This window comes from Buteo buteo, chromosome 19, assembly GCF_964188355.1.
Source record: "Buteo buteo chromosome 19, bButBut1.hap1.1, whole genome shotgun sequence".
Lineage (NCBI taxonomy): Eukaryota > Metazoa > Chordata > Aves > Accipitriformes > Accipitridae > Buteo > Buteo buteo.
In genome coordinates this window covers 8384611-8400014 of record NC_134189.1, presented here as the reverse complement: position 1 = coordinate 8400014, position 15404 = coordinate 8384611, and the positions used below count along the sequence as shown (strand labels likewise).

The window sequence follows — 15404 nt, the reverse complement described above, 5'->3', positions numbered from 1 at the left end:
ACATGGAGCATTTTTAACCTTTTGTATCAAGCATTTATGTACTTAGAGTAAAACCAAAGTACCATTTACAAACCCAGTGTAATCTACCGAAACTTGTAAAATTCACCATCAAGATTTGGAAATAAATAAGTTGCTTTTTTTTTTTTTCCCAAAGCAATTGAGGATTATTATTCTTGTTACAACTGCTTCCAGTTCCTGTGCTAAATTAAGCTGGGATAGCAGCAGTGTGGTTGCAGGGCTCGTTTTCCCCCCTCCCCTCCCGCAGTCGAATTTACAAGCTGCTGGATGTTGTCCAACAGGAAATCCAGTCCTTCGGGGAAAGCCTTCACAACCTACAGGAGAAGGTACCGGCTTAAAATGATAGTATGGTTTCAAGCCAGATCTGGAAATGTTTCCAGGCTCCCAGCCGTGGGTCGGTCCCCTCTTACGCCAGGCTTTGCTGAAGCCCCTGGCCCACCTTCACCCCGCGGCCGGGTCCCGGTGCGGGTGGCTGGGGAACCAACCTGCAGAAGACCTTGCAGAACCAGGTGAGCCCCAGCACCCCAATATAGCCTGAATCCACCCCCTTGGGTACCCCTTTGGGGGAGTTTTTCCACATCTTGAGGTAGAAGCGTGAGGTGCCGCCAGCCTGGTCCTGTGGCGCGGGACCCCCGTGAGCACGGTGTGCCCACCCCGTAGCATCGGTACTCACGCGTCAAACCTTGGAGCGGTCTGAAATTGCAGCAGAGCGGCTGTGCGTCTGCAGATAGACACACAGAAAGGGTAGAACATCACCTTTTTTTTTGTCCATTTCCTCTCAAGAGAAAAAGGGAACAAGAATTGAAATTCCCTGGCGGGGGGGAATAAGTAATCCTACCTGCTGGACCGTGGTTTCTTTATACATGATAAATCATTTGACATATGCAGGGAAACCACACTTGGGTGCCTCTGCTGACTCTGCAGGAATATGATCTTGCAGGGCTATATATAGGATGTGAGCTCCAAAACCTGTCAGATACTAGAAATGCAGACAGATATAGCACCATGGTTACGTGGACAGTTAGAAATCAGAGATTCAACAGCTCCACAGATGACATTGCAATTAAAAGTGATAAAAATAAAAAACATGATGTTCAGAAGGTATCAGTTTACAGTGAGCTCAAGTTTCCAGTTTGTGGTGAGTTGTTTGTTTTTAGAGAGGATGGTATGCTGCTCCCAGCAAAGCTACATAAACATTTTCTACCAAGCCAGAATGTTTTTCCTAGAGCTGATATCTCATGCCTGCTGAAGCTCTTGGCCTCAGTTCAAAAGAGTATTTTACTAGAGAATTCACATATGCAAAAATGAACCTGTGGGACCTGATCCGATAAATCTCATCAGTCAAAGGGAAGCATAAAAGTTGTGCAACTGTGGAGATGAGAGCCAGATACTATATGGGAGGTCAAAAGCCAGTCAGGAAAGGCCAGACGGGGAAGAAGCAAAGTTCAACTTCATAATCACATTTGTGGTGTCTTTTGGTTTGTTTTTTTTTTTTTTTAATACCACATCTATAAAATGTACTCAGAGTAAAGCCTTTCCAGAAACTAAAAGAGAGATTTATGTCTTTCAGCCACTACTGATCTGGTCTGACTAGATCCTCAGGAAATAAAAATGTTCTGGGCAATTCAACTGAACGCAATTTTTGTAAAAAAAACCAACAAAGTTTTGTATCTGAACAAGTTTATGTAGTTAGTACTACTTGACCTGTCGTTAAGCTTTATGCTTCAGAGCTCTGTTGGGAAACGCTGTCAGCCTTTTAAACTGAAAGGCTGGAGGTCAGACTAGGAAGATCCTAAACCTTCTCTGATTTCTGTGGGGAAGAACACAGCAGAGACTCAGGCTTCAAGGTGAAGGAGTACAAATACTCTGTATTTGTATTTGTGGGCTGACCGAGCCTGTCCCGCAGGGCTCTGCGCTTGGTTTGCACTGGTTTGGATTGCTCCGTGCAGCGCCGCATACCGCAGCCCCCCCGAACGGCGCGATAACCAACACGCAGAGCGTCTTGAGAGATGCGCCCGCTTTCTGCACTGAGGTTTGGGGTTCCCTTTGCAAGGCAACGCCAGCTTTTGGCTTTCAAAGAACGATGCTCAGCAGAACCTGCTCCCGACAGGAATCTTGAAAGGAGAAGCTCCTGAATATTACCGGCCAGCGGAAGGATGGGAGGAATCGGCTCAAGGTAAGTGCTGGTGCACGACGACAGGAACCGAGCAGCAGGGGTAACCTCTGCCGGCTCGTAGGGATGTTGATTTTACTGATGCATCTGCCAAAAACCTCAGCTGTGCCTGGCCGGTCTGCTCATGCCTGGCAGACGCTTGTGCGTATGGTGCAATAACCAGAAGGAAACGTTACTCAGCTCCGTTTCCTAAGGGTCAGTGATTAGCAGCGAGGCACCCGTCACATCCCGCCGAGAGACTCGGGGAGACGCAGCGAGGTACGGACGTGCGGCTGGGAGCTCACCAGGAGCTCTCGCAGGCCAATCGTATTTGATTTCCGAAGATCTTATTGCACCCAGGGGACCTTTCCCACGCGGAGCAAGGGTTCGGAGGGCTCGTCCGACGGGCGGGCACGTGGCTGATGTCCTCTGCTCCCGGGGGTGGTGGCTGGGCAGCCCGACGGCAGGACTGTGAGTAGGGGAGCTGGGAGACGGCCGTGCTGGGCTCCAAGAGCTTTCCCGGGGCGCCTGGGAGGGAGGGAGCGAGACGGCGCAAGTCGGGGATTCCATGGTTTGTGGGCTTGGCTTTAAGGATACCTGCTTGCAGTTAGTCACACTGTTAGCTCTGTTTGTATCTTCATTAATTCATCCTTTATTCCATGTGAGGGAGAAGTGTGTAAGAGAAAAAGTGGCATGAGGTTGCTTTTTATGTATAAAACTTCCTCTGTATGAAACCATTCCTGTGGAGATATAAAAAGCAAATTTACAGGGTATCTCTCAGTTGCACAAGACCAGATAGCGAATTCTTCAGCAGAAGTTGAGGACGCTACCTGTTTTGCCAGTGAAATATTTCTGTCTGCCTTATTAAGTGTTTCACTTCTGTTTCTTTCTAGTTGGGGTTAGTTGGTGAGTGGAAAATCCCTGCAAGGAGCAGAAATGCTGGCAAGTGAAAGTGGAAGTAGGGCACAAGTGGACATTTTGGAAAGCTGGTGGAGTTGGGGCAGACTGAGAGCCCTGCGATAGGCAGGGGAGCCAGCAGAGGTTAGCATCTATCTACGGAGCGGGGAGAGAAGGAACAGGGATGGGGGGAGCAATGGAGAAAGGCTGCCTGGAAACATCATCCCACCCCATTCCCCTGCTTTCTTCTCCGTTTCCCCTCCACCCCCTCAAATCCCACACTTGGTATCCACAAACTTCAAATTCTTCTGCTGCGGTGGCCGCAGCAGCAGCACACTGCTGTGCAGAGAGGAGAGAAAGAGCAGCTGCATCCCAAAAAAGTTCCCAGGAGTGCTGGATCTCATCAATCTCCTGCAATGGGATTTGAGAGAAAATGAATCGGGAGCATTTTTCTAGGAACAGGCCTGGCTGGTGGTACTGCATACAAAGAGCAACCGTGGTCTGAAGACAGCAGTGGAACGAGCTAAGGCTGCAAGGGAGACTCGGGTCCTTCCTCGCTCTTTATTTTGACAGTTCAGGGGCTGCCAAGCCTTTGTTCATGGACCTTTGTACTGGAACCAGCTCTATAAGGGAGCTCCTCCTATAATGATTTCCTCTGATTAGCCTGCTCTGAATACCCATGATCCCTGCCAAAGCATGAAGGGCATCAGAGCTGGGTAAATGATCATTTCCAGTTTCTACCTGAATACTGTGTTCAAATTCTTTGAGCAGCTCCGAGTAGCTCAGCCACAGACCCCTGCAAATTCCACGGCAGGCAGGTGGGCAGCTCTCAGCTGCCTGTATGTGCTCCACAATAGGGTAATGTTGTAGGAGCAGCGAAGTGATGAGATGCATAGAAAAACGTTGCCTGGGTCCCAAACTGGGACAATCAAAGGAGGCTGAAGCACAGCAGCAAGCAAAGTAAAATGCACAGAATTTGAATTATTGGTGGCTACCTGTTTCAGCTTCTTCTCTTTGTAAGTGCTGTGTCTTCGGGGTTAGAGCACATAGCAGAGACTTTGCTGATAAGCAATTTATTTATTTTTTTTTTACCTGCTCCCCCAAACGAATTTGACCTCAGCTGGCTGCCAGCTGCCCACCCGGCCACTCTCTCACTCCCCCTCCACAACAGGACAGGGAAGAAAATAAGGTGGAAAAGTTCACAGGTTGAGACAAAGACTGGGAGATCACTTACCAATTACTGTCATGGGCAAAACAGACTTGATTTGGGGAAAGTTGATTTATAGCCAATTAAAATAGATTTAGTCAGTGAGAAACAAACCCCAAAGTTAGAACAACACCTTCTTCCCAAGCTCAACTTCATTCCTTCATTCCTGACTCTTCTACCTCCCCCCTGGCAAGTGATGCAGGGGGAAGGGGATGGGTGTTGATCTCAGTCCATAAGAGTTGCCCTCTGTGACTCCATCATCCTGAAAAATTTCCCACATTCCAGCATGGCTCCTTCCCACGGGCTGCAGTCCTTCAGGATAAGCCTGCTCTGTTACGGACACCTCTCCATGGGTTGCAGCTTCCTTCAGGGCATGTCTATGTCCTGCATCATGGGGTCCTCCACAGGCTGCAGGATGGATATCTGCTTCACCACGGTCCCCCACAGGTTGTAGAGGGACAATCTGCTTCACCATGGTCTTCTCTGAGCTGCAGGGGAATCTCTGCTCCGGCGCCTGGAGCACCTCCTCCCCCTCCTTCTGCACTGACCTGGGGGTCTGCAGGGCTGTTTCTCTCACGTTTTTCCTCACTTCTCACTGCTGGGCAGCTTTCTCAGAGGTGCCACCGGCTTAGCTGATGGGCTCAGCTGTGTCCTGCGGTGGGTTCTGTTGAGCTGGCTGTCCCCGGCATGGGGGACCCCTGGTCCCCGCTGCCAGCACCCGGGCACCTGCACCCACTACAGCACCCGTGAGTGGCAGCTCTGCTCTCCTGAACACTAAAGGGGGGGTTAAAGCTACCCTGACTTCTGCAGCTGATCACACACTGCCTAGAAGCCAAGTCTTACTCCTGTTGGCCAGGTGGCACCACTGGCCTTCACGTAACAAGCTGAGTTTATTGTGTCAAATTGTATTCTTTTGTAAGAAAATTTTAGGGAATTTTAGAAAGATATATTTTAGAGAAAAATGGTGACCTGGGTCCAAGCCAGAGATGTCAGGGTCATTTCTGTGATGCTTACCATGTCCTATAAAATTACAAACCTCAGTTCCTCGGTTCTGGGCCAAACCTGCACTTGCCAGTGGGAGGGGGGTCGACTTTTCTGAGAAGTGATCAGACTTCTGACCAGACCAGAGTTATCACATAGTTTGACAACTTTGGAAAAGACCCCTACTTTAATATGGATTTCTCTTCTGATGTTAGGGCCGAGCAAGAAGCCAGGTGGTGGTCAGCTCTTCTGCGCCTGTGGTGTCTTCTGACTCATCCGTCTGCTCCCGAAATGGAGTACGCCTGGTATTGGCTCGATGATGCTGGGCAGTGGATTGAGTATGGGGAAAAGGTGAGATCCATCCGCTGTTGATGTCAAAAGCTTTTGTTAAGCCATCTTTGGAGAGTTATTTAGGGCACGTTGTTCTGCAGCTGGGGTGTTTCACACGCACCACTGGGTGCCCTTGCAGTGCTGCTCTGATGCCCCGGTGGATTTGTCTTATTAATTGTCCCTCAAAGCAGTACTGCTGCTCTGTGAAAGCTTTCAAAGGACTGGCTTTGAAAGCGGGTGCATTTTCCAGAGATGACGGATGTCTTTTGGCTGAAGCTGACCACACAGGCTGAAGGCTGCTTTGTTGCTGCTGTTCCAAGCAGCAGTTCTCTGTGGGGTACCCTTCTGCTGCTGAAGAACGAAATGCTTGAAGCCTTGGAGACTTAGTTCCAAATGGCAACCCGTGATAGGGGCCTGGGGAAACACTGGTATTTCCCCACAGTGTCACCTAAACCAAAGGCTGGTTTCTAACAGGTATAATTTCCTTGCTCTTTCTATAGCATCCAGATCACTGCTCTGCCACGGTAACATCTGCAGATCTGGAGAAGGAATTTCAAGCTGACCAGAAAGGCATTGTGTTATTCAGGGCTGGTTCTCAGAAGTATAAGTTAAGCTTTGAAGGTGAAGTATCTCCTTGTTTTAAGTTCATTACACAGTGTAGCTGGCTCTAAGGTAGCCTCCTTCATGCAGAGTGTGCACCCTATGTCTGGATTTCTTTGGACAGGTCTTTTTCCTCCTGTAAGTTTTCTCCAAGCAGAACTTGAGCAGTAAGTATGTTTCTCTGCAGTTTTGAGATGCCCTGCTCGAGCTTCTAGACTTGTGCATCTCTAGTCAAAAAAACATCTCTGACAATATTGTATATTCAGAAGAAGAGCTGAGAGTAAACACTTCATGGTATCTGGCTTATGCATTTGGACTTATACAACGAAAGAGGAGAAACGAGACAGGAAAAAAAAAAAGGTGCTGAAAAGTCAAATGGTGAAGAAGTGAGCCTATGGTAGACATCTTTCAAGCTAGTTATGGGGAGAGAAAGCACGCAGGGCAGCAAAGGAAAATTTAGGGCTGGTTGCGCAGAGAGAGAAACAGGAAAATGAGAAACACTTTTCTGTTTCTAATTTATTTACCCATCTTAAAATTCCTGTTAGTTTTCCAAGCTTTAAATCTGTTTCCTGGCGTGAATAAAGAGAGTGGTGTTTAAAGGAGGAAACAATGGATAATTAGCCTTGTCACACAGCATGCGCTCTGTGATATTGTTACAGGGACCAAGAAGAGAGGGCAGACTTTCCTCTTAGCACCACGTAACAATCCCGCACTGCTGGGAAAGCTAGATTTATGGCCTCCATCATACCGAAAACTCTTCCCGGCTGTAGGCCTGACATCAGATGTGGTTTTCTCTGGCCAACAGCCTGGATGTGAATGCATGTGCAGGTGCAGTTGGTGGCTGGTTGCCTTTGAATTTCACAACCTATGCTAGCAAGTGGTTAACGTTGCTGATCTCCCAGCAGAAGCAGCACAGGTGGGAATGGTTTTGAAGTACGGAGTGGGGTGGGTGTGATAGAAAGTGCACCATGGTGTGATATTCAAGGCTACCTCCTTTTTTATTTTTTCTAATCACGTAAGAGCGTGTCCCTGGACAATATATTATCTAATTATTGAGTCATTGTTTCTGTCTTTCAAGACATGGTCCAAAGAAATTTGTTCTATGAAACTCAAAGAAAAGTTGCCCGACTGCCAAAATTTCTGTCCTCTCAAGGTGAACAAGACAGAAGGTAATATACATTCATTATTTAATAATGTCTCTAGATGTCAGCACCTTTCTGCTAAGAAGTTCCTCCTACCTGTCTAGAATTCAATTTTAGATCTCTCTAATTCATTTTGAGATGCCTTTTGCTGACTGGTTTAATGGCAAATTTTGCAGTGACAGTATCTGTAAATTATGCAACGCTTCTGTGAAGTGTGCTGGAGGGGTGTTTGGTGGCAGTCTTTGGCAGCTGTAAGAGACCCCTACAGTAGATTTGTTCTCTCTGTGAGAGCAAGGCCACATAGGGCTGACACAACCGTGCCAGGAATTTTTGTTCCTTGATTTATGCCCCAACAATACTAAATAAACTGTGCACAGAGCAGGAGCAAGGGAGTGCCAGTCCCAAGAACTGTGGAGCAGATAGACGCCATCCCCTGGAAAGCTGAGGATAAAATAAAACCCAGAAGCAAATCCCTCTAAATGAAGTGAACTGGATACAATTATTTGGGATACTCTATCTTATGGCTTTTTTAAAGGAAGTTCAGCTTGATAGAATTTGAGCACGTCAGCTGTGAAAGTTAGCTGTGCTACTGCTTTATTTTAAAAAGAGCTGCCTTTGCTTCAGAAACCAGCAGACCGTGCATTTGAAGCCAAGGGATCAATTTAAGGGTTGGTTCAACCAAGGGTGGGTTGATTCAAAACGAAAACAAACTGGAGCGTTAGCATCCATCCAGGAGCTACTCTTGCCTGGGTTAAAATGTGCGTGCCAGGAGGGCGTTAGTGCTGGAAGCTGTTGAGCGCTGCCTGGTGCGGACTGGGGCACGGCCGTCCACCCACGGCCTCCTGGTCCTGGGGATGGGTAGGGGCAGGCCACCACTCTGGCCAGTGATTTAGAGATGAGTGGCCACGTGGAGGGAGAGGGCTAACGCTCCAGTCTCCTAGAGGTTCAAGCAACGTGTGTGGAGGGCTAGCTGGAGCAGTTGTATAAACCGCTCGGCTAGGAGCATGCTACTTCTCATTTGAAGTTCTCCTACCAGGGTCTTGACCTGCCAAGAGATGCATTACTGCCACTAGGATGTGTGTGGGAATCTAAACCGGAGAAAGGGATAACGGTTATGTGGAAATGTCGTGGTCTTGACTTAGTCTAAACACTACTTAGCAACAACTGAAAACATCAATGTGTTATCAACATTATTCTCATACTGAATCCAAAACGTAACACTATACCAGCTACTAGAAAAAAAACCAACCCAAACCTCTATCCCAGCCAAAATGAGGACAGGAAAGTAAAACAAAAATAAAAATCCAGAGTTATCCAAAGTCTGTCATAGAGCCAGCGGCTGGATCTTCTGGGAGAGGGATTTTGTTAGGAGTATCATGGACTAACTTGCTCCTTTTTCTTTTCTGCAGCCAAAGCATGACTCTATCATGTTCTGACTGTCCTCCACAATGGGACCAATCTGCACTGCCTGATATCGGGTTCAAGGTGGGTCTTTCCAGCTCTCCAGTGGGTAGGGCGAACTGTGTCCTGTCCTGCTTTCTCTGCAGAAGAGGACCCAAGGCAGTGGAGATGTTCCCAGCTTTTAAACATGTCTTATAAAATAAGCAACTATGAAGTGAAACAAGACTGACAGTTTCACATTCAGAGTAGACCTATGTCTCCTGGGAGGCTCTCTGAGACCCCCTACATGTACCATGCAGGGGTGTGTGTGTGTGTGTATATATATATATATATGGGTATATAGAGAAAGGCCCTTCTGGATATTACTGGTCTGACCTGTCCTTTGCACTCTCCCAAGGCACCCGATCCTCTGATAAACTGGATGAATTGCATCTTAAGGTGGTGTTGCAGTATTTGCTCCCACGATTTGAGGCAAAATGTTATTTGCCGTGGTAAAACTAGGGCTTAGCCCTGTAGGGAAGGAGCTAGGGCATCAAATTAAGGTGAAACTGATATTCACTCTTCTCCAGCCTGAATATTGCTGTGCATTTCAACTTTATGTTACTCTAAAGTAAGAATAATCTAGATGCGGAGGTGTGTCCACCAAAGGAAGCTCGTGTGGGATTATATTCGTTTCCATCAGTCATTGCCTGTGCTTCCACGTGGGGAGTGAGGGTGAAGGTGGGGAGAGGATGGTTAACTGGAAAAACAGGAGAAGCTTGTGATTTTAATGGCAGGGCTTTTCCTCTGATGTGAGGAGATTGATGAGTCCTTTGGAAGGACTGGGAGTTGTTACTGTCAGTAATACCTTATTTTTGGTGTTAAAATTTTCAGTTGGTACAGCTCAGCTACACTTCCCAGGAATATGGAAAAATTAAGAGGCTGTTTGAGAAGACGATGAAAGATTACTACATCCACCAACTGCAGAGGATCCAGAACCCAACGCTTTGGCAAGTTTTTCAGTGGTTTGTATCTATTTTATTTCATTACCCTTATGGTAGCAGAAGACTGGTATTTCCTGATCTATTGTCCTCCACAGTCTGCGTTAGGAGTTGCCAAATCCAGCAGCCCAGCGGAGGTGAGGCTGCCACGTGTCTGTGTGCCCGGGTCTGGCTGGCAGCGAGGTTCAGCACACGTAGGCGCACACACACAAACACACGCAAAATGTATGAATACGCACACAGCTGGCCACAAAACCCAACACAGACAGCACAGCACTCAAGCAGTCATAAACAGCACCAACGGCCTCATCCTGTTCCCTTCCTCTGACTGATGGGGATGAAAGCCTGTTACTGGAATATATGAACACGTATGGGTCCCTCTAGGAGCTGGTCTGAGACACTCAGCCTACCCACATGCTGGCCTCTGGGTCCTCTCATCTCCAGTTATGTTCTGCATAGACACACACACCTGCAAATGGGTCTCTGTAGACTTCATGGTGTCTTCAGGGGTTGGCCTGGCCCTCCTGGTCCCTCTGGTAAGCAAGCTCAGACCTTCTGGTCTCTCGAGCATCTGACGCAGACTTAGGACTTCTCCAAAATCTAGCTCCCAGGCCAGCTAGCCTCCTCACTGGCTCTCCAGTGTTCTGCTGGCTAGTGATCAAACAGTGACGTGCACCCCTCACTTGCTGCAGTTTCTGGTTCTGTGGACATGCAGCTCCAGTGACCCAAGGTCCTACTCCAGTTGCTGCACCCAGACCCCCATACATGCACATACACACAGACTGGAGAGTCCATCACCCAGGTAAGAGTTAGAAATGGAATTTAATAAGATAGGGCAGACTGCGCTCATCAGGCACAGGGCATGGCCAGACAAACCTGCTGTCAAGATAGCTGCCTGTTTATACGCAACCAGCCCTTTTTACCCCCTTATCCATCTATTTTCCCACGTTTGTTTCTCCTCGGACCATCTTGATCCCTCCCTTCTCCCACCTACAGTTCCTCTGTTAAACATTCCTTTATAAGTCCTGTGCAATCCCCAACTGCTCTTCCCCTGTGTCCCATAACAAGTCCCATACTCTGGTGGGCAGTACCCTCCTGATGTCTGTGAGCTGCTCTGGACCCTTTCCATTGCTCACGGTGCTGGGTGCCTCCCTGGTCCCTGCGGCTCCCCTGGGGCAGCCCTGGGAAGGGGCTGGGGCTGGGGCTTCTCTCTCCGTGAGAGGGCTATTGGGGTTGTCTCTGTGCTCTTTTGTGTGTGTGGAAATGAGCCTTTTATCGCATAACCTAACAGGTTGGGGGGGGGGTTCTTGCTAGTGTTATTCGAAAAGAAAGTTCTTTTCCTTCACCACAACTGAGCTGTGGTATCTCAAATTTATTCTTTTTGTTTTAGTCACTTCCACATAGTTTAAAAAAAAAAAAGAAAAAAAGAGGGGGACTTTTTATGTGATAAAATAGGGGTAGAGGTTATACAGTCTTCACAGTGGCTTCATACAGCTCAGTTTTATAAACATATTTATGCATTCAGGATTTATATAACCTGGGAACTGACCAATTCCCAGTCAAGAGATGTTTGTCTCTTTACTCTCTCATGTGGTATGAAGTTGTGGGTGACACAGTCCATAGCGATGCTGAGAACTTTTTGTTTTGCTGGAAGGAGCCAGCTGTGCAGCAGGGTACCAACAGAAGTGCAAAGCAGGCAGTAACCCCACTGAGAGTGGTTTGTGTCACTGTTCCTCCATGACCCAAAAGTAGGAGGACTTGAGCTGGGAAATTGTCCTCGTTTGAACCAGGATAACATGTCTTTTTTTTTTTTCTTTTTTTTTTTTTTGGTCCCTAGGCAAAAGTTGCAGATGAAGAAGCTCAATAAATCAAAACAGGTGGATGAGCGGCTCCTGTTCCATGGGACAAGTCCATCCCACATGCCTGCCATCTGTGAGCAGAACTTCGACTGGAGGATCTGCGGGACTCACGGGACAATGTTTGGAAGAGGTACAGGCACAGAAGTGTGGGTTTAGGGGCTGTAGCAGCACGGGCTGCAGGCCCTGGCCAGGCTGGTGGTTGGGTGCAAGGTAACCGACTGTCCCTGACTCCTGCACTCCCACCGTTAGGGCACTCTCGTCTGCGTGCATCTGCATTGCTGCAGGCAACATCTGCAGCAATCCCATTTCGGGAGGGGCTAAAACCACCCCTCTCTGCCTCGGGGACCTGCTGTTCAGCAACGCTTTTGGAGAGGTGGGACTGGGAGGTTGATGGCAAAATGTGGCTGGAGTCTGGCGATGCTTTAAAATAAGCCGACGTGGAAACATCTGGCAAGGATGCGTGTAGAGCTACCTGGCGTTGTTGAATCTCTGGCTGCCAAAGCGCCGATAGCAGATGTTTGTTCCTCAGTTGATGTATTGTCCTACCTGTGGCTTTTTCTTGTCCCTAGGAAGCTATTTTGCCAGAGACGCCAGCTATTCTCATGACTACTGCTCCTCTCGCAGTGGTCGCTACAGCATGTTTGTAGCTCGCGTTCTTGTTGGAGACTTTGTTCAGGGAGACCCCGAATACCTTCGCCCTCCACCCAGAGCCGGTAATTCAAACAGACTTTACGACAGCTGCGTGGATGACCCGACAGACCCTTCCATCTTTGTCATCTTTGAGAAGCACCAGATTTACCCTGCCTATATCTTGGAGTACAGCAGTGAGACCCGATGTATGATCCTGTAATGAACAGCGGAATCTCCTTTGAATTTACACTGAATAAATTACACTTTAGTACAGCTTTTTGAAATGTTTGTTTTAGTTTAGTAGCAGCTTTGGAACATTTTCTAATGCAGCGAACCAATATCAATCCCCTGAAGGATTTTGGGGCATATTTTTTTGGTAGGGGCTATTCTTTTGCCAACACGAAGTGCTAAACTTTAACCTCCACCTTTACCCTGGGATGGGGATGTACCTGCCTTGTGTACCCTGATGCAGTGACACCTACTGCTGCTGAAAGCGGCGCTGATGAGTATACGATTAACTTGATCCACTGATATAGTCACCTAGGGATGATCTTGCCTGCAATGGTGCTGATGTGCCAGAGAGAGACTGGGTGGGGAATGTGGCAGGAGGAAAAGTGAAAATACCTTCATCGTGGTGCACAGCCACCCAATTCCCACCCTGCAGGCTGAAGTCGGTGGTGGCGATTTTGAACTGCCCTGCTGCTGCCTGGCACTTCTCTGGGGGATTGAGAAGCGTCCCAGTGGTGTGTGCTCCGACTGGGATGGATGAGGGAAAGCTTGGGTGATGGACATAGTACTTGAAACTTGGTGGATGGTGGGATAACATTTGGGATGACTGATAGCACGGAAACAAAAATTAATGGTTTATTTTAGAACAGTCTTGCTGTATAAGCTGTTGTAATACAGCAAAGGAGTCACAAGTGGTTCGGTTGTGCATGCCACGAGTGGGAGAAACCGAGTAGGGGTGTGTGTAGGATCTCACCAGCTTTCTTAAAGCCTGCTATCTTCAGGCACAATCAGTGCCCTTAGAAAATGTCAGAAAGGCAGCTGACTGCGATGAGTCCCTGAGCTGCCATATTTAGTGCATTTCCATGTCCCACCTCTTTTGCAGGAGCCTAAAGGTTGTTCCTTTGCAAATTAGTGACCTAATCTTGTCAGCCGCGGGTGAGCAGAGAGCTTTCCATGCAGTCAGGAAGTAAAAGTGAAAGTCACTCAAATGGACTTTTTCCTGACTATAGGACGTATTTTAATAAAAAAAAAAAAAAAAGAAAAGAAAAGCAAATGGCACCAAGTTGTCTGCCACACACCTTTCTCAATAAGGAAAGTGGTGTAGAACAGTTGCTTTCCTGTGCTATCAATACCACTGCATTGGAAATCTGTGGTGATTTTGGAGAGCTGTTTGCCTGGGATGTCAGTTGTCACGGATCTGCATCCTCTGCTTTGTATAAACATGAATCTGAGCGTTATTTGTACAAACAATAACAGAAAGTCTGTTTTAAGATCTTAATTTTATAAATAGGTGGGATTATATAGAGATCTTTTTCGGTTTACAGACTTGCTGCCTGGCTGTGGCACCCAAGGGGTGCCGTGCATGGGCAGCCTTCACCCCCCCAATCACCGCTCCTTTCTGCTGGGGAGGGGGCTGGGAAAAGGCTGAATAATGGACATTTCCAGCTGTCACCCTGCCTTGGTCCTTGCAACATTGCGTAAATTTGCTCCATGGCTTCATCAGCTTATGGGGGCAGTTGCGTATGCAGCCTTTGGGCAGGACAGGGCTGGGACAGGGAGGGTTTGGGAAGAGTTTTGCTATTAGAGAAAATGCTCTGTGGAATTATGTCCTTGTACAAACCATCTTCTGCCGTTCTTCTCTGCCATGACAAAAGAAACCATCCATCGTGTGGGAGAAAGCTGTTTCCAGCAAGGTGGGCTTTGGGGTGTGATTGCCAACCCCCTCGGGGCAGGAGAAGGCAAGGAAGAATGTGCTGAGGGGCAGGCAGTCACTGAAAAGGGGGTTTTTGTTGGTTGAAAAGGAGGAAAACAGGCAGAGAGGAGAGGAGAGGTGCAAACATGCAGAGTTTGGAAGAAAAGGAGATTTTCCAATAAGACAAAACTAATTCTGACTGCAGGGAGAGTTCTCGCAGGCTCCAGCGATTAGGTCCTGGGTGTCATATTGAGAAGATCAGGCGGGGGTCTGGTATGTGCAGCTCTAACGGCGTGCGGCGGTGTGGGACCGCTGAGGTGTAGCTGCTGGGGGCTTTGTAGGTGTTGGAGCACCAGATCTGAAGTAGAAGCACTCCTCGAGCAGCCCGTGCTATTTCGGGGGGACTCTCTGCGACTCTCGCTTTGTGTCACTGCCAAAAGGAGCGTCCCACCTCCAGGTGTGTGTTGCTGCCGTTGTCCCCAATGCCACTGCTAGTGACTGTACTGGGGTGGGGAGGATCGGGTGCAGAGCATTCACCTACTTGAAAACTGACATAGCCAAAACCCCCACAAAATCCGACCCCAAAATACGGTCTTCAGCAAGAACAGTTCCCAGCTCTGCTTGTGCCAACACCGATAAAAAAGAGGAGGGGTGGGGAGGGGGCAGCGGGATAGATTTGGACTGACATAAGATGGCACTAAGCCTCTAGCGCAGGCAGGTCTTGGAATGGTGAAAGATTTGGGAATATTTCAGTCAGCGAGGGACTGAGAGCAGAAACCACTGGCAAAAGTGAAAAGCAATTTTATCTGTGAATACCTCTTCATGGGAGTTTTGTTTGGTGTTATAAATGTGCTAAAACTTCTTCCAGACCTGAACCTCCTGCTACCTCTGGAGTACCTGGGTGCCTCCAAAGTACTGAGCAGAAAGCATTCCTCAGCACTCTTTTAGAGGAGAAATACTTGCAAACCCGCAGCAACACGTGCAATTGTTGGCAGGCACTAAGTGTGGATCTGATCTGTGGGCTTTTAATTTATTTTTTTTTTCCCCTGGAAAAAAAAAAAAAAAGTGTTTGAAGAGCTCCCTACCCTGTTGAGAAAGGATTAAATGACTTCTGACTCAGACACGTGGGGCTGACAGTTTCAGAGTCACTGAGATGGTGGTGGAAAAGGTCTGACCTGAGGATTGTCGTGAGTAGCCAAAAGGATTTTTGTGGTGTTTGCTGCCTTCCCTGCCAGCCGGGCACGTGTCAGGGTGGGCTTGTCCTGGAGCCTTCCCTGGTCTCCTTC

At 48.0% G+C, this 15404-nt stretch overlaps 1 protein-coding gene across 5 annotated transcripts; it reads left to right on the top strand.

Annotated features, from left to right (window-relative positions):
• The first annotated feature begins 245 nt into the window (after positions 1-245).
• On the top strand, positions 246-12526 carry LOC142042229 (protein mono-ADP-ribosyltransferase PARP12-like). 5 transcript variants are annotated; one of them, XM_075051935.1, is made up of 8 exons: positions 246-2194; positions 5471-5606; positions 6086-6206; positions 7264-7354; positions 8737-8812; positions 9602-9732; positions 11546-11697; positions 12137-12526. In XM_075051935.1, exons 1-8 carry the CDS (start codon positions 2175-2177, stop codon positions 12415-12417), a joined length of 1008 nt encoding a protein of 335 aa, XP_074908036.1. In that variant the 5' UTR covers positions 246-2174; the 3' UTR covers positions 12418-12526. The 5 variants fall into 5 exon arrangements, with proteins under 5 accessions (XP_074908036.1, XP_074908037.1, XP_074908038.1 ...); XM_075051936.1 differs by lacking the exon at positions 246-2194 and adding an exon at positions 2231-2641 and having other exon boundaries at positions 12137-12522; XM_075051937.1 differs by lacking the exon at positions 246-2194 and adding an exon at positions 2234-2449 and having other exon boundaries at positions 12137-12521.
• The last annotated feature ends 2878 nt before the right edge of the window (positions 12527-15404 follow it).